The sequence below is a fragment of the Engystomops pustulosus genome, chromosome 3 (genome assembly GCF_040894005.1).
Source record: "Engystomops pustulosus chromosome 3, aEngPut4.maternal, whole genome shotgun sequence".
NCBI classification, from domain to species: domain Eukaryota; kingdom Metazoa; phylum Chordata; class Amphibia; order Anura; family Leptodactylidae; genus Engystomops; species Engystomops pustulosus.
Window position 1 is genome coordinate 7,689,366 of NC_092413.1, and position 26,217 is coordinate 7,715,582.

Here is a 26,217-nt window from a genome sequence, read left to right on the forward strand (position 1 = left end):
CGTGCACCCGATATCCTGCATGTGTCGCTTCCCCGCTCAGGTCCCTGGAGTTCACCTTCTTCTTCCTGGTGCATGTAAGTGCATTGTCCGTGTATAATGCGCTGTGCAGGGAGTCACTAAGATCGTGCACCCGATATCCTGCATGTGTCGCTTCCCCGCTCAGGTCCCTGGAGTTCACCTTCTTCTTCCTGGTGCATGTAAGTGCATTGTCCGTGTATAGTGCGCTGTGCGGGGAGTCACTAAGATCGTGCGCCCAATATCCTGCATGTGTCGCTTCCCCGCTCAGGTCCCTGGAGTTCACCTTCTTCTTCCTGGTGCGTGTAAGTGCATTGTCCGTGTATAATGCGCTGTGCGGGGAGTCACTAAGATCGTGCGCCCGATATCCTGCATGTGTAGCTTCCCCACTCAGGTCCCCGGAGTTCCCCTTCTTCCTGTTGCATGTGAGTGCATTGGTTGCGACACAATTTGAATGTTAAATCCCGCACTCAATCCGAATCAGTCGGATCGTCCGACGGCAGCCCTCGATTTCTGTCGCATGGAAGCAGCACAGCTGTGCCAAAATCTGATCATGTGTGGCACAATCCCCTGCTAAAGTGCGCCTGCAGACCCTTAGTAAATAAGCCCCAATATGTGTCCTATAGTAATCCTGCACTTGTTCTGGAGGGAGGATGCTTCTATCTGTCTGGGAACTTTTGCTGCAGGAAGATCTTCTTGTGGTTTCCCATCAGTTCCCTCCTCATTATCTCATTAGATCCTAACAGCAGCCCCTATTCTACAGGCTGGGATTCCCGGGGTAATTATTAACCAAAGGGTTAATTGCTCAGGACCCCTGATAAGCGCCGTCTCATCACTGCCTCTATTGTGGGCTCCTAAAATCTTAAAATCTCAGAGTCTTCCTCCATTCTGTACAGACACAGAGGAGGACAACCACCACCATCATCACCCAGCTTTCCCGGGCCGTGTCCGACTACAGCCCAGTCCTGGCCTCTCTCCTGTATGAGTTATTGGTGTCCCCCGTGCTTTACACTGCAGCTGTCTTGCTCAGGTTGGCTCCTGTGTGTGAGGAGGGACTCCGCAGTTACATCTGCCCCTTACATGGTGCCTGTTGATGAGCAGATGTTGGGTCCGTGTCCCGTGTGGGCTCCAGATGTGGCGACACTTCCCAGCAGTGACCGGTGAAGAGATCATTTCCTCACTTCTGTCCTGAGTCATCATCTGCTGACATGTTCTGATACTTCCCTTTCCTGCCCCAGCTTTCCCATACACCTGACAGGGAGGCTAGGATTTGCTGTTAGGCTTTACTGTTTGGTAAGCCCGATAGCAGCCCTGATAGATGACCCCTGTGCCAGGCAGAGCCCTGCACCTGATAGATGACCCCTGTGCCAGGCAGAGCCCTGCCCCTGATAGATGACCCCCTGTGCCAGGCAGTGCCCTGCATCTGATAGATGACCCCTGTGCCAGGCAGAGCCCTGCACCTGATAGATGACCCCCTGTGCCAGGCAGAGCCCTGCACCTGATAGATGACCCCTTGTGCCAGGCAGTGCCCTGCACCTGATAGATGACCCCTTGTGCCAGGCAGTGCCCTTCACCTGATAGATGACCCCCTGTGCCAGGCAGAGCCCTGCACCTGATAGATGACCCCTTGTGCCAGGCAGTGCCCTTCACCTCATAGATGACCCCCTGTGCCAGGCAGAGCCCTGCCCCTGATAGATAACCCCCTGAGCCAGGCAGTGCCCTGCACCTGATAGATGACCCCCTGTGCCAGGCAGAGCCCTCCGCCTGATAGATGACCCCGACCCCCCGTGCCAGGCAGTGCCCTGTGCCTGATAGATGACCCCTGTGCCAGGCAGAGCCCTGCACCTGATAGATGACCCCCTGTGCCAGGCAGTGCCCTGCATCTGATAGATGACCCCTGTGCCAGGCAGAGCCCTGCCCCTGATAGATGACCCCCTGTGCCAGGCAGAGCCCTGCACCTGATAGATGACCCCTTGTGCCAGGCAGTGCCCTTCACCTGATAGATGACCCCCTGTGCCAGGCAGAGCCCTGCACCTGATAGATGACCCCTTGTGCCAGGCAGTGCCCTTCACCTGATAGATGACCCCCTGTGCCAGGCAGAGCCCTGCCCCTGATAGATAACCCCCTGAGCCAGGCAGTGCCCTGCACCTGATAGATGACCCCCTGTGCCAGGCAGAGCCCTCCGCCTGATAGATGACCCCCGACCCCCCGTGCCAGGCAGTGCCCTGTGCCTGATAGGTGAGCCCCTGTGCCAGGCAGTGCCCTGCGACTGATAGGTGAGCCCCTGTACCAGACAGTGCCCTGCACCTGATAGATGACCCCCTGTGCCAGGCAGTGCCTTGTGCCTGATAGATGACCCCCTGTGCCAGGCAAGGCCCTGTGCCTGATAGATGACCCCCTGTGCCAGGCAGTGCCCTGCACCTGATAGATGGCCCCCGGCCCCCTGAGCCAGGCAGAGCCCTGCACCTGATAGATGACCCCCTGTGCCAGGCAAGGCCCTGCCCCTGATAGATGACCCCCTGTGCAAGGCAGAGCCCTGCCCCTGATAGATGACCCCCTGTGCCAGGCAAGGCCCTGCAGATGACCCCCTGAGCCAGGCAAGGCCCTGCACCTGATAGATGACCCCCTGTGCCAGGCAGAGCCCTGCACCTGATAGATGACCCCCTGTGCCAGGCAGAGCCCTGCACCTGATAGATGACCCCCTGTGCCAGGCAAGGCCCTGCCCCTGATAGATGACCCCCTGTACCAGGCAGTGCCCTGCACCTGATAGATGACCCCCGACCCCCCGTTCCAGGCAGTGCCCTGCGACTGATAGGTGAGCCCCTGTGCCAGGCAGTGCCCTGCGCCTGATAGATGACCCCCTGTGCCAGGCAAGGCCCTGCCCCTGATAGATGACCCCCTGTGCCAGGCAAGGCCCTGCACCTGATAGATGACCCCCTGAGCCAGGCAAGGCCCTGCACCTGATAGATGACCCCCTGTGCCAGGCAAGGCCCTGCCCCTGATAGATGACCCCCTGTGCCAGGCAGTGCCCTGTGCCTGATAGATGACCCCCTGTGCCAGGCAGTGCCCTGTGCCTGATAGATGACCCCCTGTGCCAGGCAGTGCCCTGTGCCTGATAGATGACCCCCCTGTGCCAGGCAGAGCCCTGCCCCTGATAGATGACCCCCTGTGCCAGGCAGTGCCCTGTGCCTGATAGATGACCCCCTGTGCCAGGCAGAGCCCTGCCCCTGATAGATGACCCCCTGTGCCAGGCGGTGCCCTGCACCTGATAGATGACCCCTGACCCCCTGTGCCAGGCAGAGCCCTGCACCTGATAGATGACCCCCCTGTGCCAGGCAGAGCCCTGCACCTGATAGATGACCCCTGACCCCCTGTGCCAGGCAGAGCCCTGCACCTGATAGATGACCCCCTGTGCCAGGCAGTGCCCTGCCCCTGATAGATGACCCCCTGTGCCAGGCAGAGCCCTGCCCCTGATAGATGACCCCCTGTGCCAGGCAGTGCCCTGTGCCTGATAGATGACCCCCTGTGCCAGGCAGAGCCCTGCGGCGGCGGTGTTGGAGCAGGTCTTTCCCGTGTTTGGTGGTTTCCTTATCTGTGTGCAGGGGCTGAGCTCGGTTACTATTTGCATTGGAAGCATCCGGAAACTGTGCCAAGAATTGTAAAGGAGGAGATAAGAGAAACGCAGCACCCAGCGGGGGCACCACCACCTGCCTAATGTATAGACCTGCCTGGCCCAGGACTGGGTGCCAAGAGAAACGGGCAAAGGTCACACAGCGGAAAGGAAACAACAGAGAGACTCCGGGCACCGTATCACCAGAGGGTCTGCACCACTATCACCCCCAATAATATCACCCCACAGGGGCAATTACCTTCTCCAACTATCTGCATATCTATCTATCTATCTATCTATCTATCTATCTATCTATCTATCTATCTATCTATCTATCTCATATCTCCTATCTATCTATCTATCTATCTATCTCATATCTCCTATCTATCTATCTATCTATCTATCTCCTATCTATCTATCTATCTATCTCCTATCTATCTATCTATCTATCTATCTCCTATCTATCTCATATCTATCTATCTCATATCTATCTATCTATCTATCTATCTCCTATCTATCTATCTATCTATCTATCTCATATCTATCTATCTATCTATCTATCTATCTATCTATCTATCTCCTATCTATCTATCTATCTATCTATCTCATATCTATCTATCTATCTATCTATCTATCTATCTATCTATCTCCTATCTATCTATCTATCTATCTATCTATCTATCTCCTATCTATCTATCTATCTATCTATCTCATATCTATCTATCTATCTATCTATCTATCTATCTATCTATCTCATATCTATCTATCTATCTCATATCTATCTATCTATCTCATATCTATCTATCTATCTATCTATCTAGCTCCTATCTATCTATCTATCTATCTATCTATCTATCTATCTATCTATCTCCTATCTATCTATCTATCTATCTATCTCATATCTCCTATCTATCTATCTATCTATCTCCTATCTATCTATCTATCTATCTCCTATCTATCTATCTATCTATCTATCTCATATCTATCTATCTATCTCATATCTATCTATCTATCTATCTCATATCTATCTATCTATCTCATATCTATCTATCTATCTATCTATCTCATATCTATCTATCTATCTCATATCTATCTATCTATCTATCTATCTATCTATCTATCTATCTATCTATCTAGCTCCTATCTATCTATCTATCTATCTCATATCTATCTCCTAATTATCTATATATCTATCTATCTATCTATCTCATATCTCCTATCTATCTATCTATCTATCTATCTCCTATCTATCTATCTATCTATCTATCTCATATCTCCTATCTATCTATCTATCTATCTATCTATCTATCTATCTCCTATCTATCTATCTATCTCCTATCTATCTATCTATCTATCTCCTATCTATCTATCTCATATCTATCTATCTATCTCATATCTATCTATCTATCTATCTATCTATCTCATATCTATCTATCTATCTATCTATCTAGCTCCTATCTATCTATCTATCTATCTCATATCTATCTCCTAATTATCTATATATCTATCTATCTATCTCATATCTCCTATCTATCTATCTATCTATCTCCTATCTATCTATCTATCTATCTATCTATCTATCTCCTATCTATCTATCTATCTATCTATCTATCTATCTCCTATCTATCTATCTCATATCTATCTATCTATCTCATATCTATCTATCTATCTCATATCTATCTATCTATCTATCTCATATCTATCTATCTATCTCATATCTATCTATCTATCTATCTATCTCATATCTATCTATCTATCTCATATCTATCTATCTATCTATCTATCTCATATCTATCCCTAATTATCTATATATCTATCTATCTATCTCATATCTCCTATCTATCTATCTATCTATCTATCTATCTATCTATCTATCTATCTATCTCCTATCTATCTATCTCATATCTATCTATCTATCTATCTATCTAGCTCCTATCTATCTATCTATCTATCTCATATCTATCTCCTAATTATCTATATATCTATCTATCTCATATCTCCTATCTATCTATCTATCTATCTATCTATCTATCTATCTATCTATCTCCTATCTATCTATCTATCTATCTATCTATCTATCTATCTATCTATCTATCTATCTATCTATCTATCTATCTCATATCTCCTATCTATCTATCTATCTATCTATCTCCTATCTATCTATCTATCTCCTATCTATCTATCTATCTATCTCCTATCTATCTATCTATCTATCTATCTCATATCTATCTATCTATCTCATATCTATCTATCTATCTATCTCATATCTATCTATCTATCTCATATCTATCTATCTATCTATCTATCTATCTCATATCTATCTATCTATCTATCTATCTCATATCTATCTATCTATCTATCTATCTATCTAGCTCCTATCTATCTATCTATCTATCTCATATCTATCTCCTAATTATCTATATATCTATCTATCTATCTCATATCTCCTATCTATCTATCTATCTATCTATCTATCTATCTATCTCATATCTCCTATCTATCTATCTATCTATCTATCTATCTATCTCCTATCTATCTATCTATCTATCTATCTATCTCCTATCTATCTATCTATCTATCTCCTATCTATCTATCTATCTATCTATCTATCTATCTCCTATCTATCTATCTCATATCTATCTATCTATCTCATATCTATCTATCTATCTATCTCATATCTATCTATCTATCTCATATCTATCTATCTATCTATCTATCTATCTATCTATCTATCTATCTATCTCATATCTATCTATCTATCTCATATCTATCTATCTATCTATCTATCTCATATCTATCTCCTAATTATCTATATATCTATCTATCTATCTATCTCATATCTCCTATCTATCTATCTATCTATCTCCTATCTATCTATCTATCTATCTATCTCCTATCTATCTATCTATCTATCTATCTATCTATCTATCTATCTATCTATCTCCTATCTATCTATCTATCTATCTCCTATCTATCTATCTATCTATCTCATATCTATCTATCTCCTATCTATCTATCTATCTATCTATCTATCTCATATCTATCTATCTATCTCATATCTATCTATCTATCTATCTCATATCTATCTATCTATCTATCTCATATCTATCTATCTATCTATCTATCTCATATCTATCTATCTCATATCTATCTATCTCATATCTATCTATCTCATATCTATCTATCTATCTATCTCATATCTATCTATCTCCTATCTATCTATCTATCTATCTATCTATCTATCTATCTATCTATCTATCTATCTATCTATCTATCTATCTATCTATCTATCTCCTATCTATCTATCTATCTATCTCATATCTATCTATCTCCTATCTATCTATCTATCTATCTATCTATCTATCTATCTCATATCTATCTATCTATCTCATATCTATCTATCTATCTATCTCATATCTATCTATCTATCTATCTCATATCTATCTATCTATCTATCTATCTCATATCTATCTATCTCATATCTATCTATCTCATATCTATCTATCTCATATCTATCTATCTATCTATCTCATATCTATCTATCTCATATCTATCTATCTCCTATCTATCTATCTATCTATCTATCTCATATCTATCTATCTCATATCTATCTATCTCATATCTATCTATCTCATATCTATCTATCTATCTATCTCATATCTATCTATCTCATATCTATCTATCTATCTCATATCTATCTATCTCATATCTATCTATCTCATATCTATCTATCTATCTATCTATCTCATATCTATCTATCTCATATCTATCTATCTATCTCATATCTATCTATCTCATATCTATCTATCTATCTATCTATCTATCTATCTATCTCCTATCTATCTCCTATCTATCTATCTATCTATCTATCTATCTATCTCATATCTATCTATCTCATATCTATCTCATATCTATCTATCTATCTCATATCTATCTATCTCATATCTATCTATCTATCTCCTATCTATCTCCTATCTATCTATCTATCTATCTATCCATCTATCTCCTATCTATCTATCTATCTATCTCATATCTATCTATCTATCTCCTATCTATCATGTCTCTGCTTTCTTTCCCCTTGATCTCTTAATCCTCTTCCATGATTCTGGGTGTAGCCCCTCCCCCACTCCTGTGTTTTCTAGTATATGACGCCCTGCGTGGTGGCGCCCCCTGTGTTGGGCCCTGTACATTCTCTCTGTAGATGAATGTGATGTGGAGTCGGTCCTCCCCTCGGTGTCCTCTCGTCACCCTGCTGCTCGGCGCTGTGTGCAGTGACCTGGAAGCACCCGGCTGCCTGTGCTTTCTATACTGTACACAGCCGGGTATAGAATGTGCTGCGGCCTCTGCGGGTCATCCCAGGTGACTTCCTGTCTGATCACCATCACTGCTCCACATCCCGGGCGCCCTCTATTACCCCAGTGCTGAGAGCCATACTGACTGCTTAGGGGGAGCCGGGGTACTGACCCCCGAGGGGGAGCCGGGGTACTGGCCACTGAGTGGGGAGCCGGGGTACTGACCGCTGAGGGGGGAGCCGGGGTACTGACCGCTGAGGGGGGAGCCGGGGCACTGACCGCTGAGGGAGAGCCGGGGCACTGACCCCTGAGGGGGAGCCGGGGTACTGACCCCTGAGGGGGAGCCGGGTACTGACCCCCGAGGGGGAGCCGGGGCACTGACCCCTGAGGGGGGAGCCGGGGCACTGACCGCTGGTGGGCAGCCGGGGTACTGACTGCTTAGGGGGAGCCGGGGTACTGACCCCCGAGGGGGAGCCGGGGTACTGGCCACTGAGTGGGGAGCCGGGGTACTGACCGCTGAGGGGGGAGCCGGGGTACTGACCGCTGAGGGGGGAGCCGGGGTACTGACCGCTGAGGGGTGAGCCGGGGTACTGACCCCTGAGGGGGAGCCGGGGCACTGACCCCTGAGGGGGGAGCCGGGGTACTGACCCCTGAGGGGGAGCCGGGTACTGACCCCCGAGGGGGAGCCGGGGCACTGACCCCTGAGGGGGGAGCCGGGGCACTGACCGCTGGTGGGCAGCCGGGGTACTGACTGCTTAGGGGGAGCCGGGGTACTGACCGCTGATGGGCAGCCAGGGTACTGGCCGCTGAGGGGGAGCCGGGGTACTGACCGCTGAAGGGGAGCCGGGGTACTGGCCGCTGAGGGGGAGTCGGGGTACTGACCGCTGAGGGGGAGTCGGGCTAATTGCTGAGAGGAAGCCTTGAGTAAGTGCCCCCTGAGCATCTGCATTATCAGACACTGTCTCACATTTTCAAGGACTTCCAAGGTTACCAGATTTAGTGAAGACTCCCATAAGATACATCCCACTTCTCAGAATGAGAACTAGGACACAGAAAAAGATTTTGGTCATTATCAGGACTTAAGTGGAGTTCCCCTTTAAGATGTGTGTGATTATAGCCCCTGTCAGTTGTTTGCTTCTGGGATGTAATTTTGGGTTCTTGTCCTGGTATGAGATGTTCTGCTTCAGGAGACGCGGTAATTATCTGTACAGAATCTGTAATTAATAAGCCGATGGTTTTGTAGCGGAGTTTAATTTGACCCCAATCTAGAAGCGTCTTTGAAGGTCGGAGGAGGACGGAGCGTCCCTGCCCCGGGGGGGTCACCTTGTGCTGCCTAATAACAAGGAGGGGGCGTCCACGGTCACTGCCTGGTCCTGTACATTAGCTGCTGCTTCAGAAGGTGAAGTGTAGAACATAGTTTTCTCGTTAAATTGCTGCTTTAGTATTTGCCTTCTGATACATGGTGAACATAAAGTTCTTTCTCCCCTCTCTGAGCAGTCATTTACAGCACAACACATAATGAATCCATTTCCTAGTGTCAGAATTTCGCCTATCAAATTATCGGTGCACAACGATTGGTCCCTGAAGCCGATGTGACCCGACACTGCTCAGAGAGGGGAAGAGAGAGCTGCACCTTTCAGTGTCGGGTCACATCGGCTTCAGGGACCAATCATTGTACACCTAGAACTTGATAGGCGACATTCTGACACTAGGAAACAGATTCATTGTGTGTTGTGCTGTGAGTGACTGCTCAGAGAGGGGAAGAGAGAGCTGCACCTGTCAGTCACTCACAGCACAACACATAATGAATCTTTTTCCTAGTGTCAGAATGTCGCCTATTAAGTTCTAGGTGCATAATGATTGGTCCCTGAAACCGATGTGTGATAAGTTCTGTGACCCCACACTGACAGGTGCAGCTCTCTCTTCCCCTCTCTGAGCAGTCACTCACAGCACAAGCTGAAAGGGACGCGCTTTGCTGACTGTTATCTCCATTCCAGCGTTCTGTGTTTTTTCGCTCTGTTATGTCTGTCCCCGTGACCTCCCAGATCCTCTCTGTCTCCCTGCAGTTGACCTGCCGCTCTACTTCCCTCGGGACCAGCCCATGCTGACGTTCCAGTCCGTCTACCACTTCACCAACAGCGGGCAGCTCTATTCACAGGCCCAGAAGAACTACCCCTACAGCCCCCGCTGGGACGGCAACGAGATGGCAAAGAGAGCAAAGTAAGATTTATGTGACGCCGCCCCTTTAAATGTTGGCATATCAGCCTTGTTATGTAGCGACAACAACCTCTCCAGTAGAGGGCAACATAAGGGATGCATGCCACTGGGAAAGCTGGGTTCTAATCTCTGTGTTAAAGGGAACCTGTGCAGTCTGTGCAGGTGTGACCATACAGACTGCAACCATTGTTATGTATTGTCTCTGGAGAGATGTGTAATCAGACCTTTGTGTATGCTGTTAGTAGCAGCAGAACTGTGATGTATGGATTTAAATTCCAGGCTTGTACTGGGGCTGTGTCCTCACACTGCTGTGCTCTTTGGTCATTGTCCTTGGAGAGATGTGTAATCAGACCTTTGTGTATGTTGTTAGTAGCAGCAGGACTGTGATATATGGATTTATATTCCAGAATTGCAACTTCTACAAGTGCATTGGGGTGAGGGGATAAGTCTTCACACTGCTGTGCTCTGTGCTCTCTGAAGATAGTGGTAGGTATCGTTTCTTTGTGTGTGTTGTTAGTAGCAGCAGGACTGTGATATTTGGATTTATATTCCAGGATTGTATTGGAGGCGTGTCCTCACACTGCCGTGCTCTCTGCATTGATCTACTCCACAGTCCTCACCCTCTGCTCTGAGTGACTGCTGTAATGTGCAACCAGAAGCCTCAGAAAGCTCTTACTCAGGGCGGAGGGAAAGTGCTGTGGAGCTGCACAATGCACAGAGCACAGCAGTGTGAGGACACACCAGATGTTACAATCCTGAAATAATTAGGCAGTTTTCCTAGTTGTGATACTGATGGTTTGTCTTCAGTGCGGGTATAATTGTGTGATCACACAGGGGGCGCTGGAGCCCAGGGGTCATAGTGTCAGTGACCTCTGCCCTCGGGATGAGCTCCTATTATTTAGTAGGATTTCTATACTGGCAGGGAGGTTCCTCCGCTCGTGCGATGAAGCATCTGGATGTGATTTCGTGTCCCGGGACCCTGCGCCAGCAGACGGCACCCACATGGCCCGGCGCAGGGTCAGGAGCACATGGCGGTGCCCGCTGTATGTTATAGCCTGACCTGATCCTTATACACAGGGGGCACAACTTATCGGAACCTGATACCCGCGTCTCCTATGATCCCTGGAGATGAAGGCCTCCGACACGACTTTCGGATCAGGTCCTTAAAGGGGATGTCCTGTAACTAACATGTCTCACATCTGTGGACATCCAACACTCCATATATGTCATCTCCAGGGGTCCCAGTGTTGGGACAGGACAGGGGATTAGTCCTGATTGCTGGGGACCCTAGTGATCACAAGAATGGGGGGGACACATCATTAAGTCCAATCATTGTAAGGGGTGAGACCACCCAGAATAAGACCCTTATCCCTCTGACAGAGGGGTCCACACACCTAGGATGGGGGAGAAGTGATGGATTAGTGGGGGCTCACTCCCTGGGACCCCCCGAAATATCTTGAGCATGAATGACCTATCAGTCCCATAGAAGTGCATATAGGGGATATTCAAGGGGGCCCTTACCTGATTACTGGGGGGGTCCTTGTAGTCAGATCCCAGTGATCTGTCACTTATCCTGACATGAAGGGGTTAAAGGGAACCTTTCATCAGATTTTACCCCACTAAACTAACACCCCCCCCCCCCCCCCCCAGGTCAGGGATACATTGTCCTTTCTAGAGTTCCCTCTCATGTGACAATATGTAACTTCAGAAGTCCCTATCTTCTGTTCTGTGGCACCTAGAAACTTGCTGCTGGTGTCATTTTAAAGATAAGGATCTCATCGTCATGCTTCTCACATGGTTCATGGACATAGACGCAGTTAAATAATAGGCAGAAATTAGAAAAATGTTTAGCCTTGTGCAGTTCACATCCGAAAGAAGAGAATCTTATCTTAAATATGACCCCAGCACTATGTCTCTAGGTGCTATAGTACAGAAGGTGGGGTTTTTATTTGCAACCACCACCTTCATTCACTAAACTTGACTCATCTCAAATGAAAATGAAGTCATGAGACTTTGGAAGAGATTTTTTTTTTGTAAAGCAAAAGATGGAATTTTAGGTCATTTCATACTCTTCCTGATGGGGGCAAAACCTGGTGACAGGTTCCCTTTAAGCCCCCCGCCGCCCCCCCCCCCCCCCCCCCCCCCCGTGCTGACAAGTTGCGTCTGGTTGCACAGTATAATTACGCTGTGTTCTGGCAGCGCTATTTTAGCCGCCGCGTTCTGCCGCCTCCTAACTGGGGCAACGCTTTCCCTTCCAGAGCGGAGAAGAGGATTAGGCGGTAATTATATCTTCCTCATTGTGACACTGATCGCCGTCACCCATAATCCTCCACTTTACGTGACACTAATACCTCCTGTGTGCGCTCCGACGCCCCCGCTCTCTGCAAAAAACCAAAGTCGCTAAATGAGAAGTTATTTTCTTCCTGGGATTTTGCTTTTATTTGGTTTTTTGTATTTTGCAGCAGTAAGTCAGTGCGTTACCAGTGTGTATAGATGTGACCGGATATACATCACCCCAAGGTCCCCCAGGATCCGCCCACATATAGGGCTCTGTTCACACTAGTGACCGGGCCACCACTACTGTACACTATTCACTAACCCTTAACAATACCACTGCCCCAAAACTATACAGACTGCAGCCAGCGTTATGTACTGTACTCTGTGTGTGTTGTTAGTAGCATCAGGACTGTGATAGGTGGATTTATATTCCAGGATTGCACTAGGGGTGTATCATCTCACTGCTGTGCTCTGTGCTCTCTACAGCGACTGTTAGGTATTGTCACTGGAGGGATGTGTAATCAGACCTTCCTGTATGTTGTTAGTAGCAGCAGGACTGTGATAGATGGATTTACATTCCAGGATTTCACTAGGGGTGTATCCTCACACTGCTGTGCTCTATCCTCTCTACAGCGACTGTTAGGTATTGTCACTGGTGAGATGTGTAATCAGACCTTCCTGTATGTTGTTAGTAGCAGCAGGACTGTGATATATAGATTTATATTCCAGGATTGCACTAGAGGTGAAGGTGTCCTCACACTGCTGTGCTCTATCCTCTCTACAGCGAGTGTTATGTATTGTCCCTGGAGGAATGTGTAATCATACCTTTACGTTGTAAGTATATATGTTGTTAGTAGCAGCCAAGTGTACTGGGGGTTTTTCCTCACACTGCTGTGCTCTGCTAAACATATACTTGCCTCTGCTCTGAGTAAAAGCTGTAGCAGGCTTCTATTCAGACATGACAGCAATCGAAAGGGGCTGTGGAGAATAAGAGCACAGCAGTGTGAGGACCCACCGCCAGTACAATCTGATTACACACTTCAGGGTCAATACCTAACACTGACTGCAGAGAGAACAGCAGTGTGAGGACACACTCCCAGTGTAATCCTGGAATATACATCCATATATCACAGGCCTGCTGCTACTAACAACATACACAAAGGTCTGATTACACATCTCGCCAGGGACAATGACCCACAGACTGGCTGCAGAGAGGACACTCAACCTTGTGACCAAAGGATGACCTGGATCTCCATGGATAAGGTGCAAGGTGTTTGCCTTTACAGACCCGGATGGGATCCTGCAGTGGCTTTACAGGGGTGTATTTTCCCCCAGCGCAGCTGTGCAGCCCCTCGGGCGGGGGAGGGGGGGGGTCATTGCTCCCGTTTTGCACTTTTTGTCTCTTGTGCCGGTTTCTCCTCCTGTTCGTTCTCCTTCTCTTGCCGTGACTTGTCCCAGGACCTGGAAAACTTGTTTGTGCTTCCACCTAACACCCAAAACAACCTGTTCTTGGCCGGGTGACAGGAGGGATCGCCCCGTCCCCGCTGCCTTGTTTATCACAGCTGCTTTTATGGGCTGGTTTGTTTGTGTTCAGCTCCCAGGAACTCACCTTTGGACTGGGTTTGGGGGGGCCCCACCTCCGCCCCGAGCTCTTCTTAATGTCACAGACATCTGATCTCCGGGAATTTTTATATCTGATCGTTGGGAGAAGGAAAAACAACTTGTGATTCCAGGTAGAATCTGGCAGTGACAGGGGGGGGAATCGTCCCTGGATTCTGGTTGTCAATAAAGCTTGGAACTCTTAAAGGAATTCTCCATGTATAAATGAATCCCTCTTTATCACTGCACGTTGTTATACCGCTATAAGAACACATGCTGGACTGACTGAATGCAGCGGCTTGGGATGTAGATGGTAAGTATTGTCACAGCGCGGCGCTCACGTCCCGGGTCACACCCGCCCAGCAGTGACATCTACCGCCATTTGTCAGTTTTTGATTAACTAGACTTTGTGCAAGACGCCAATTCCCAGTTCTAATACATAAACTGCATTGAACTAATTATGTATTTAGGTTACGTTACAAAAAAACACTGTAGTCCCAGCCAAAGATCTGACCCAGAGGCTAGAACCGGCACCGGAGCCCTGCACGCTAAGGGTTAATAGTCATAGATATACAGTCTAACTATAGTCACACTACACCAGGGGAAGACCCTACTCAGGACCAGAGCAGGGACTGACACGAACACTATGAGGTCCTTACACCGGGGACGATATAGTATCACTGCAATACTCATCATAACCCCCGTAATGTCCCGACCATAACCCCCAGAATGTCCCGACCGTAACCCCCACAATATCCCGATCGTAACCCCCACAATGTCCCGACCGTAACCCCCAGAATGTCCTGACCGTAACCCCTATAATGTCCCGACCGCAACCCCCCAAATAACCTGCCCGTAACCCCCGCAATGGCCCAACTATACTGGAACATGAGGAGCAGAGAACGTGAACAAAAAGAGGAAAATAACCCGACACAATGAGGAAGAAAACCGCCCTGTGGATACATAAAATATTTCCAGTCTATCACATTATTATGTAAATGCTCCATAGCTGCAAGATATTTCTACAGAGATCTATAGGGAGAACACGGCTGATATATACTAATACTAATCTATAGCTGTACTAATGCCTGGAGCCCTGCAGAAGTCACTACTATAATACTGCCCCCTATGTACAGGGATATAGCTACTATAATACTGCCCCCTATGTACATGGATATAACTACTATAATACTGCCCCCTATGTACAGGAATATAACTACTATAATACTGCCCCCTATGTACAGGAATATAACTACTATAATACTGCCCCCTATGTACAAGAATATAACTACTATAATACTGCCCCCTATGTACAGGAATATAACTACTATAATACTGCCCCCTATGTACAAGAATATAACTACTATAATACTGCCCCCTATGTACAGGAATATAACTACTATAATACTGCCCCCTATGTACAGGGATATAACTACTATAATACTGCCCCCTATGTACAGGAATATAACTACTATAATACTGCCCCCTATGTACAAGAATATAACTACTATAATACTGCCCCCTATGTACAGGAATATAACTACTATAATACTGCCCCCTATGTACAAGAATATAACTACTATAATACTGCCCCCTATGTACAAGAATATAACTACTATAATACTGCCCCCTATGTACAAGAATATAACTACTATAATACTGCCCCCTATGTACAGGAATATAACTACTATAATACTGCCCCCTATGTACAAGAATATAACTACTATAATACTGCCCCCTATGTACAGGAATATAACTACTATAATACTGCCCCCTATGTACAGGAATATAACTACTATAATACTGCCCCCTATGTACAGGAATATAACTACTATAATACTGCCCCCTATGTACAAGAATATAACTACTATAATACTGTCCCCTATGTACAGGAATATAACTACTACAATACTGCCCCCTATGTACAGGAATATAACTACTATAATACTGCCCCCTATGTACAAGAATATAACTACTATAATACTGCCCTCTATGTACAGGAATATAACTACTATAATACTGCCCCCTATGTACAAGAATATAACTACTATAATACTGCCCCCTATGTACAAGAATATAACTACTATAATACTGCCCCCTATGTACAAGAATATAACTACTATAATACTGCCCCCTATGTACAGGAATATAACTACTATAATACTGCCCCCTATGTACAGGAATATAACTACTATAATACTGCCCCCTATGTACAGGAATATAACTACTATAATACTGCCCCCTATGTACAAGAATATAACTACTATAATACTGTCCCCTATGTACAGGAATATAACTACTACAATACTGCCCCCTATGTACAGGAATATAACTACTATAATACTGCCCCCTATGTACAAGAATATAACTACTATAATACTGCCCCCTATGTACAGGAATATAACTACTATAATACTGCCCCCTGTGTACAGGAATATAACTACTATAATACTGCCTCCTATGTACAAGAATATAACTACTATAATACTGCCCCCTATGTACAGGAATATAACTACTATAATACTGCCCCCTATGTACAGGAATATAACTACTATAATACTGCCCCCTATGTACAAGAATATAACTACTATAATACTGCCCCCTATGTACAGGAATATAACTACTATAATACTGCCCCCTATGTACAAGAATATAACTACTATAATACTGCCCCCTATGTACAGGAATATAACTACTATAATACTGCCCCCTATGTACAGGAATATAACTACTATAATACTGCCCCCTATGTACAAGAATATAACTACTATAATACTGCCCCTATGTACAGGAATATAACTACTATAATACTGCCCCTATGTACAAGAATATAACTACTATAATACTGCCCCCTATGTACAAGAATATAACTACTATAATACTGCCCCCTATGTACAAGAATATAACTACTATAATACTGCCCCCTGTGTACAAGAATATAACTACTATAATACTGCCCCCTATGTACAAGAATATAACTACTATAATACTGCCCCCTATGTACAAGAATATAACTACTATAATACTGCCCCCTATGTACAAGAATATAACTACTATAATACTGCCCCCTATGTACAGGAATATAACTACTATAATACTGCCCCTATGTACAGGAATATAACTACTATAATACTGCCTCCTATGTACAGGAATATAACTACTATAATACTGCCCCCTATGTACAGGAATATAACTACTATAATACTGCCCCCTATGTACAAGAATATAACTGCTATAATACTGCCCCTATGTACAGGAATATAACTGCTATAATACTGCCCCCTATGTACAGGAATATAATTACTATAATACTGCCCCCTATGTACAGGATTATAACTACTATAGTACTGCCCCCTATGTACAGGAATATAACTACTATAATACTGCCCCCTATGTACAGGAATATAACTACTATAATACTACCCCCTATGTACAGGAATATAACTACTATAATACTGCCCCCTATGTACAGGATTATAACTGCTATAATACTACCCCCTATGTACAGGAATATAACTACTATAATACTGCCCCCATGTACAGGAATATAACTACTATAATACTGCCCCCTATGTACAGGAATATAACTACTATAATACTGCCCCCTATGTACAGGAATATAACTACTATAATACTGCCCCCCATGTACAGGAATATAACTACTATAGTACTGCCCCCTATGTACAGGAATATAACTACTATAATACTGCCCCCTATGTACAAGAATATAACTACTATAATACTGCCCCCTATGTACAAGAATATAACTGCTATAATACTGCCCCTATGTACAGGAATATAACTGCTATAATACTGCCCCCTATGTACAAGAATATAACTACTATAATACTGCCCCCTATGTACAAGAATATAACTGCTATAATACTGCCCCTATGTACAGGAATATAACTGCTATAATACTGCCCCCTATGTACAGGAATATAATTACTATAATACTGCCCCCTATGTACAGGATTATAACTACTATAGTACTGCCCCCTATGTACAGGAATATAACTACTATAATACTGCCCCCTATGTACAGGAATATAACTACTATAATACTACCCCCTATGTACAGGAATATAACTACTATAATACTGCCCCCTATGTACAGGAATATAACTACTATAATACTGCCCCCTATGTACAAGAATATAACTACTATAATACTGCCCCCTATGTACAGGAATATAACTACTATAATACTGCCCCCTATGTACAAGAATATAACTACTATAATACTGCCCCCTATGTACAGGAATATAACTACTATAATACTGCCCCCTATGTACAGGAATATAACTACTATAATACTGCCCCCTATGTACAAGAATATAACTACTATAATACTGCCCCTATGTACAGGAATATAACTACTATAATACTGCCCCCTATGTACAAGAATATAACTACTATAATACTGCCCCCTATGTACAAGAATATAACTACTATAATACTGCCCCCTATGTACAAGAATATAACTACTATAATACTGCCCCCTATGTACAAGAATATAACTACTATAATACTGCCCCCTATGTACAAGAATATAACTACTATAATACTGCCCCCTATGTACAAGAATATAACTACTATAATACTGCCCCCTATGTACAAGAATATAACTACTATAATACTGCCCCCTATGTACAGGAATATAACTACTATAATACTGCCCCTATGTACAGGAATATAACTACTATAATACTGCCTCCTATGTACAGGAATATAACTACTATAATACTGCCCCCTATGTACAGGAATATAACTACTATAATACTGCCCCCTATGTACAAGAATATAACTGCTATAATACTGCCCCTATGTACAGGAATATAACTGCTACAATACTGCCCCCTATGTACAGGAATATAATTACTATAATACTGCCCCCTATGTACAGGATTATAACTACTATAATACTGCCCCCTATGTACAGGAATATAACTGCTATAATACTACCCCCTATGTACAGGAATATAACTACTATAATACTACCCCCTATGTACAGGAATATAACTACTATAATACTGCCCCCTATGTACAGGAATATAACTACTATAATACTGCCCCCTATGTACAGGAATATAACTACTATAATACTGCCCCCTATGTACAGGAATATAACTGCTATAATACTGCCCCCTATGTACAGGAATATAACTACTATAATACTGCCCCCTGTGTACAGGAATATAACTACTATAATACTGCCCCCTATGTACAAGAATATAACTGCTATAATACTGCCCCTATGTACAGGAATATAACTACTATAATACTGCCCCCTATGTACAGGATTATAACTACTATAGTACTGCCCCCTATGTACAGGAATATAACTACTATAATACTGCCCCCTATGTACAGGAATATAACTACTATAATACTACCCCCTATGTACAGGAATATAACTACTATAATACTGCCCCCTATGTACAAGAATATAACTACTATAATACTGCCCCCTATGTACAAGAATATAACTACTATAATACCTCCCCTATGTACAAGAATATAACTACTATAATACTGCCTCCTATGTACAAGAATATAACTACTATAATACTGCCCCCTATGTACAGGAATATAACTACTATAATACTGCTCCCTATGTACAAGAATATAACTGCTATAATACTGCCCCTATGTACAGGAATATAACTACTATAATACTGCCCCCTATGTACAAGAATATAACTGCTATAATACTGCCCCCTATGTACAAGAATATAACTGCTATAATACTGCCCCTATGTACAGGAATATAACTACTATAATACTGCCCCCTATGTACAGGAATATAATTACTATAATACTGCCCCCTATGTACAGGATTATAACTACTATAGTACTGCCCCCTATGTACAGGAATATAACTACTATAATACTGCCCCCTATGTACAGGAATATAACTACTATAATACTACCCCCTATGTACAGGAATATAACTACTATAATATTGCCCCCTATGTACAGGAATATAACTACTATAATACTACCCCCTATGTACAGGAATATAACTACTATAATACTGCCCCCTATGTACAGGAATATAACTACTATAATACCTCCCCTATGTACAAGAATATAACTGCTATAATACTGCCTCCTATGTACAAGAATATAACTGCTATAATACTGCCCCCTATGTACAAGAATATAACTGCTATAATACTGCCCCTATGTACAAGAATATAGGGGCAGTATTATAGCAGTTATATTCTTGTACATAGGGGGCAGTATTATAGCAGTTATATTCTTGTACATAGGGGGCAGTATTATAGTAGTTATATTCCTGTACATAGGGGCAGTATTATAGTAGTTATGTACAAGAATATAACTACTATAATACTGCCCCCTATGTACAAGAATATAACTACTATAATACTGCCCCCTATGTACAAGAATATAACTACTATAATACTGCCCCCTATGTACAAGAATATAACTACTATAATACTGCCCCCTATGTACAAGAATATAACTACTATAATACTGCCCCCTATGTACAAGAATATAACTACTATAATACTGCCCCCTATGTACAGGAATATAACTACTATAATACTGCCCCTATGTACAAGAATATAACTACTATAATACTGCACCTATGTACAGGAATGTAACTACTATAATACTGCCCCCTATGTACAGGAATATAACTACTATAATACTGCCCCCTATGTACAGGAATATAACTACTATAATACTGCCCCCTATGTACAGGAATGTAACTACTATAATACTGCCCCCTATGTACAAGAATATAACTACTATAATACTGCCCCCTATGTACAAGAATATAACTACTATAATACTGCCCCCTATGTACAAGAATATAACTACTATAATACTGCCCCCTATGTACAGGAATATAACTACTATAATACTGCCCCCTATGTACAGGAATATAACTACTATAATACTGCCCCCTATGTACAAGAATATAACTACTATAATACTGCCCCCTATGTACAGGAATATAACTACTATAATACTGCCCCCTATGTACAGGAATATAACTACTATAATACTGCCCCCTATGTACAAGAATATAACTACTATAATACTGCCCCCTATGTACAGGAATATAACTACTATAATACTGCCCCCTATGTACAAGAATATAACTACTATAATACTGCCCCCTATGTACAGGAATATAACTACTATAATACTGCCCCCTATGTACAAGAATATAACTACTATAATACTGCCCCCTATGTACAGGAATATAACTACTATAATACTGCCCCCTATGTACAGGAATATAACTACTATAATACTGCCCCCTATGTACAAGAATATAACTACTATAATACTGCCCCCTATGTACAGGAATATAACTACTATAATACTGCCCCCTATGTACAAGAATATAACTACTATAATACTGCCTCCTATGTACAAGAATATAACTACTATAATACTGCCCCCTATGTACAGGAATATAACTACTATAATACTGCCTCCTATGTACAAGAATATAACTACTATAATACTGCCCCCTATGTACAGGAATATAACTACTATAATACTGCCCCTATGTACAGGAATATAACTACTATAATACTGCCCCCTATGTACCAGAATATAACTACTATAATACTGCCCCCTATGTACAAGAATATAACTGCTATAATACTGCCCCTATGTACAGGAATATAACTACTATAATACTGCCCCCTATGTACCAGAATATAACTACTATAATACTGCCCCCTATGTACAAGAATATAACTACTATAATACTGCCCCTATGTACAAGAATACAACTACTATAATACTGCCCCCTATGTATAAGAATATAACTACTATAATACCGCCCCCTATGTACAGGAATATAACTACTATAATACTGCCCCCTATGTACAAGAATATAACTACTATAATACTGCCCCCTATGTATGTTAGTAGCTATTAGTACATTCGTGTCTTTGATGTGAGATTATGAGTGCGGTGACAAGGTGCGGGTATGGACGGTATTTCGGGTGGTGGAGTCCTCATTAATGTGAGCTGCGCTCGGGTGAGTCAACTCCTTATTTCAGGTGCTCCGGGGATTATCGCCGTTTACTGCTCTTAATCCTGTTATTACAAGGTGGAAATACTTCTGTCTCACAAATCTGTAATTCTCCTTATTAATGTGACACCGCACTCTGTTACCCTGATGAGCAGGTGGAGGACGTCTTCAATCTGACGGGGTGGTTCTTGTCGCCGCTGTGAGGATGTAGGATCATATCATAGATTTGGGCTGTGCAGCCCGGTGGCGGTATGTTGTATGTCTCTGCCACAGCTTGATCGCCTGGTTATTATGCGCATAGCAGTCCCAACTCTTTCCTAACGGCAGGGTCGGGGGGGATTGTAAATTGACCTGGTAGGATTTCTACTTTTTGGAGCCTTCAACAATCTAGTCTCAGCGTTGTCTTGTCACATGGGTCATCTAGAGCTGTGGAAAAAAGGAGAAGAGGGATCCTGGCTTTGTTAAATGGTTCTTGGGCTCCTCGTGGGCGGAGCTTACATCTACTACTTGCACTATTTATAATTTCTCTAAGCGGGGGCGGGCTCAGCCCTCTGGTCTAGCAGCAGGTGGACACTCAGACCCAGGATTATAGAAGTAGGTGGAGTCTATTACTCATTAACTCACTAGTTGGTCACATGAACATGATAGAGGTGATGATGTCAGTGGACTCCGCCCACTCTGCCATTTCCTTTCTGATCCCTGACCCTATTTTTGTCTCTTTTCAGGTCGTATTTCAGGAGTTTCGTTCCTCAGTTCCAAGAAGCTGCATTCGCCAATGGGAAGCTGTAACTCGGGAGGCGGAGTATAGCGACCCCTCCCCCTCCCAGGATCCTCAGCCAAGAACTTTTTGTTAAAAAAAAATTTAAAAAATGTAAAATAAAAAAGTCAAAACCATCAAGGTATCTCCGACTCCTTAAATCTCCAACCCCCAACCCCCCCCCCCCGCCCTCTGCAATTGGGGGAGTTGACGGACCCCCATGGTGAGCACAAGAAGACCCCACCAGGCCCCCGTAGGCTTCTGTCTATCCCTCCGACAGATCTGTTACATCAGCAGGAACATCTGAGAAGCTTCTGCTGAAATTTGCCCGAATTTCTGTAGAATTTCTCGTCCTGACGATGCAGATTTTTTGAGATAGGAAGTCGTGAAATTCCGTCTTTTAATTGTTTTTTTTTTAATTTCCTGTAATGAAAATGTTTTAGCTTGTTGTCCTTGATGACTGGACGTTGGTGCACAAAATCTTGAAATGTCCTTTCTAGAATTCCCTCATTTATGTGAAATCTCACCCATTTACCTATCAAAAATCTCCTCCAATGTCACTTAAATGTGACTCTCTTCATCCTTTTTCATATGAAATGAGTCAAGTTTAGTGGTTGCAGTGGTAGGGTCAATTCAGAAGCCACTTTCTTCTCTTCTGTAGCACCTAGAAACACGCTGCTGGTGTCATATTAAAGAATCTTTATATTTTGGATGGTTTGGACTGGACATTTAGGGAGAAAATGGATCTTTATTTACAGCTCATAAGGTCTTTAGCTGCCTGTATCTCCAGTCCACAAGGCCATACGTCTCAAGTGATCTGAAAGACGAGATTCTTCGCTTTAAAATGCCACAAGCAGCCTGTTTCTAGGTGCTATGGAACAGAAGATAGGGGCTTCTGAATTAACACTTTACTACAGCCACTGAACCTCATCTCATGTGATAATAATGTGAGAAGAGTCATATTTGCCCGAATTTGGGGGGAGATTGTTTTTAGGAGATTTTTTATTTCACATAAAAGAGGGAAATCTAGAATGGAAATTTTATCCCCTATCTGTGGGGGAATATAATGGCGCTATATAGATAAACATTATTATTATTTGGGGGCTGGGAGTTTGTTAGGGTAAACCCTGGTGACAGGTTCCCTTTAAGATTTTGGATGCTTTATAGGCTCCCGCAGTGTTGTGGTTGCATAGGACATCCCCTAAGGCGATGGAGACCAACAGTTAGGCTGCGTTCACACCTTGCGTTTTGTTTGCGTTGACGTTTTGAAATGCAATACAACAGCGGAGGTGAGGAGATTTGCTGTTAACATTTGTGTTTAAAGGGCATTTACCAAATGAGCCTGAGGGGCTCCAGGCTCCATTAGCAGCTATGGAGCCTGGAGCCCCTCAGGCTCATTTGCATACAGTCCTTCATCCTGGTAAATGCCCATTAAAAGACACTATGTTAACACACATATGAACTGTGTGTTAACATGTTGTAAACACAAATGTTAACAGCAATGTCATTAGGCAAAATTCCCCTTTGCTGTGGTAATGCGTTTCAAAGCACAGTGTGAACGCCCAATGCCCATAAGGGAGACCCAAACATATGAGGCTCACATGTCACTTTGTTTTATTATCATAAAAGTTCTAGAATAATGGTCCACAATGGTTCTGGAAACAATAGAATCAGTAAGATCAGTCAACAGCATCTGCCCTACTTGTTGATGGTTTCCAGGTTAAAACCCAATGTTCTTTCTGCACCACAGGCTGCATGAGAGTAATCAGAAGATATCCCTGAGAGGGCGGATGCTGAGGATAGTCAGGAGGAGGCGACCGGTCAGGTACACGCGCCCCGGCCCTGGCTCATTAAACCCTATTGAGTGCGCGTCCCTTTAATTACCGCCTGTAATGTGCACAAACACCTGCACCTCTCACACCCAGACACAATTATCCTAATAAATCCACTTTACTGATCCTCAGATCCTCCCCCGCCACCCCACAGCGACCTCAGCAAAGCACAGGAGACCTTTCTGCTCCATACTGTATATACAGCCACCACTAGGGGGAGCTCAGGAGATTACTATATAGTGTATATACAGCCACCACTAGGGGGAGCTCAGGAGATTACTACATACTGTATATACAGCCACCACTAGGGGGAGCTCAGGAGATTACTACATACTGTATATACAGCCACCACTAGGGGGAGCTAAGGAGATTACTGCATACTGTATATACACCACCACTAGGGGGAGCTCAGGAGATTACTACATATTGTAAATACAGCCACCACTAGGGGGAGCTCAGGAGATTACTACATACTGTATATACAGCCACCACTAGGAGGAGCTCAGGAGATTACTACATACTGTACATACAGCCACCACTAGGGGGAGCTCAGGAGATTACTACATACTGTATATACAGCCACCACTAGGGGGAGCTCAGGAGATTACTGCATACTGTATATACACCACCACTAGCTCAGGAGATTACTACATACTGTATATACAGCCACCACTAGGGGGAGCTCAGGAGATTACTATATACTGTATATACAGCCACCACTAGGGGTAGCTCAGGAGATTACTACATACTGTATATACAGCCACCACTAGGGGGAGCTCAAGAGATTACTATATAGTGTATATACAGCCACCACTAGGGGGAGCTCAGGAGATTACTACATACTGTACATACAGCCACCACTAGGGGGAGCTCAGGAGATTACTACATACTGTATATACAGCCACCACTAGGGGGAGCTCAGGAGATTACTGCATACTGTATATACACCACCACTAGGGGGAGCTCAGGAGATTACTACATACTGTATATACAGCCACCACTAGGGGGAGCTCAGGAGATTACTATATACTGTATATACAACCACCACTAGGGGGAGCTCAGGAGATTACTACATACTGTGTATACAGCCACCACTAGGGGGAGCTCAGGAGATTACTACATACTGTATGTACAGCCACCACTAGGGGGAGCTCAGGAGATTACTACATACTGTATATACAGCCACCACTAGGGGGAGCTCAAGAGATTACTATATAGTGTATATACAGCCACCACTAGGGGGAGCTCAGGAGATTACTACATACTGTATATACAGCCACCACTAGGGGGAGCTAAGGAGATTACTACATACTGTATATACACCACCACTAGGGGGAGCTCAGGAGATTACTACATATTGTAAATACAGCCACCACTAGGGGGAGCTCAGGAGATTACTACATACTGTATATACAGCCACCACTAGGAGGAGCTCAGGAGATCACTACATAGTGTATATACAGCCACCACTAGGGGGAGCTCAAGAGATTACTACATACTGTATATACAGCCACCACTAGGGGGAGCTCAGGAGATTACTACATACTGTATATACACCACCACTAGGGGGAGCTCAGGAGATTACTACATAC

General features: G+C 43.8%; 1 protein-coding gene across 3 annotated transcripts in view; it reads left to right on the plus strand.

The window, feature by feature from the left end:
• The window catches only part of BABAM2 (BRISC and BRCA1 A complex member 2), a 144,398-nt gene extending 121,464 nt beyond the window's left edge, over positions 1–22,934 (plus strand). For 2 of the 3 annotated variants that reach the window (XM_072139938.1, XM_072139939.1), the window contains exons 11-12: positions 9,984–10,137; positions 22,762–22,934. In XM_072139938.1, coding sequence (XP_071996039.1) covers positions 9,984–10,137; positions 22,762–22,825 — 218 coding nt within the window. In that variant the 3' untranslated portion in view covers positions 22,826–22,934. Of the gene's footprint in view, positions 1–9,983; positions 10,138–10,541; positions 10,621–22,761 lie in introns of all 3 variants that reach the window. The other variant, XM_072139940.1, reaches the window with a different exon arrangement.
• The last annotated feature ends 3,283 nt before the right edge of the window (positions 22,935–26,217 follow it).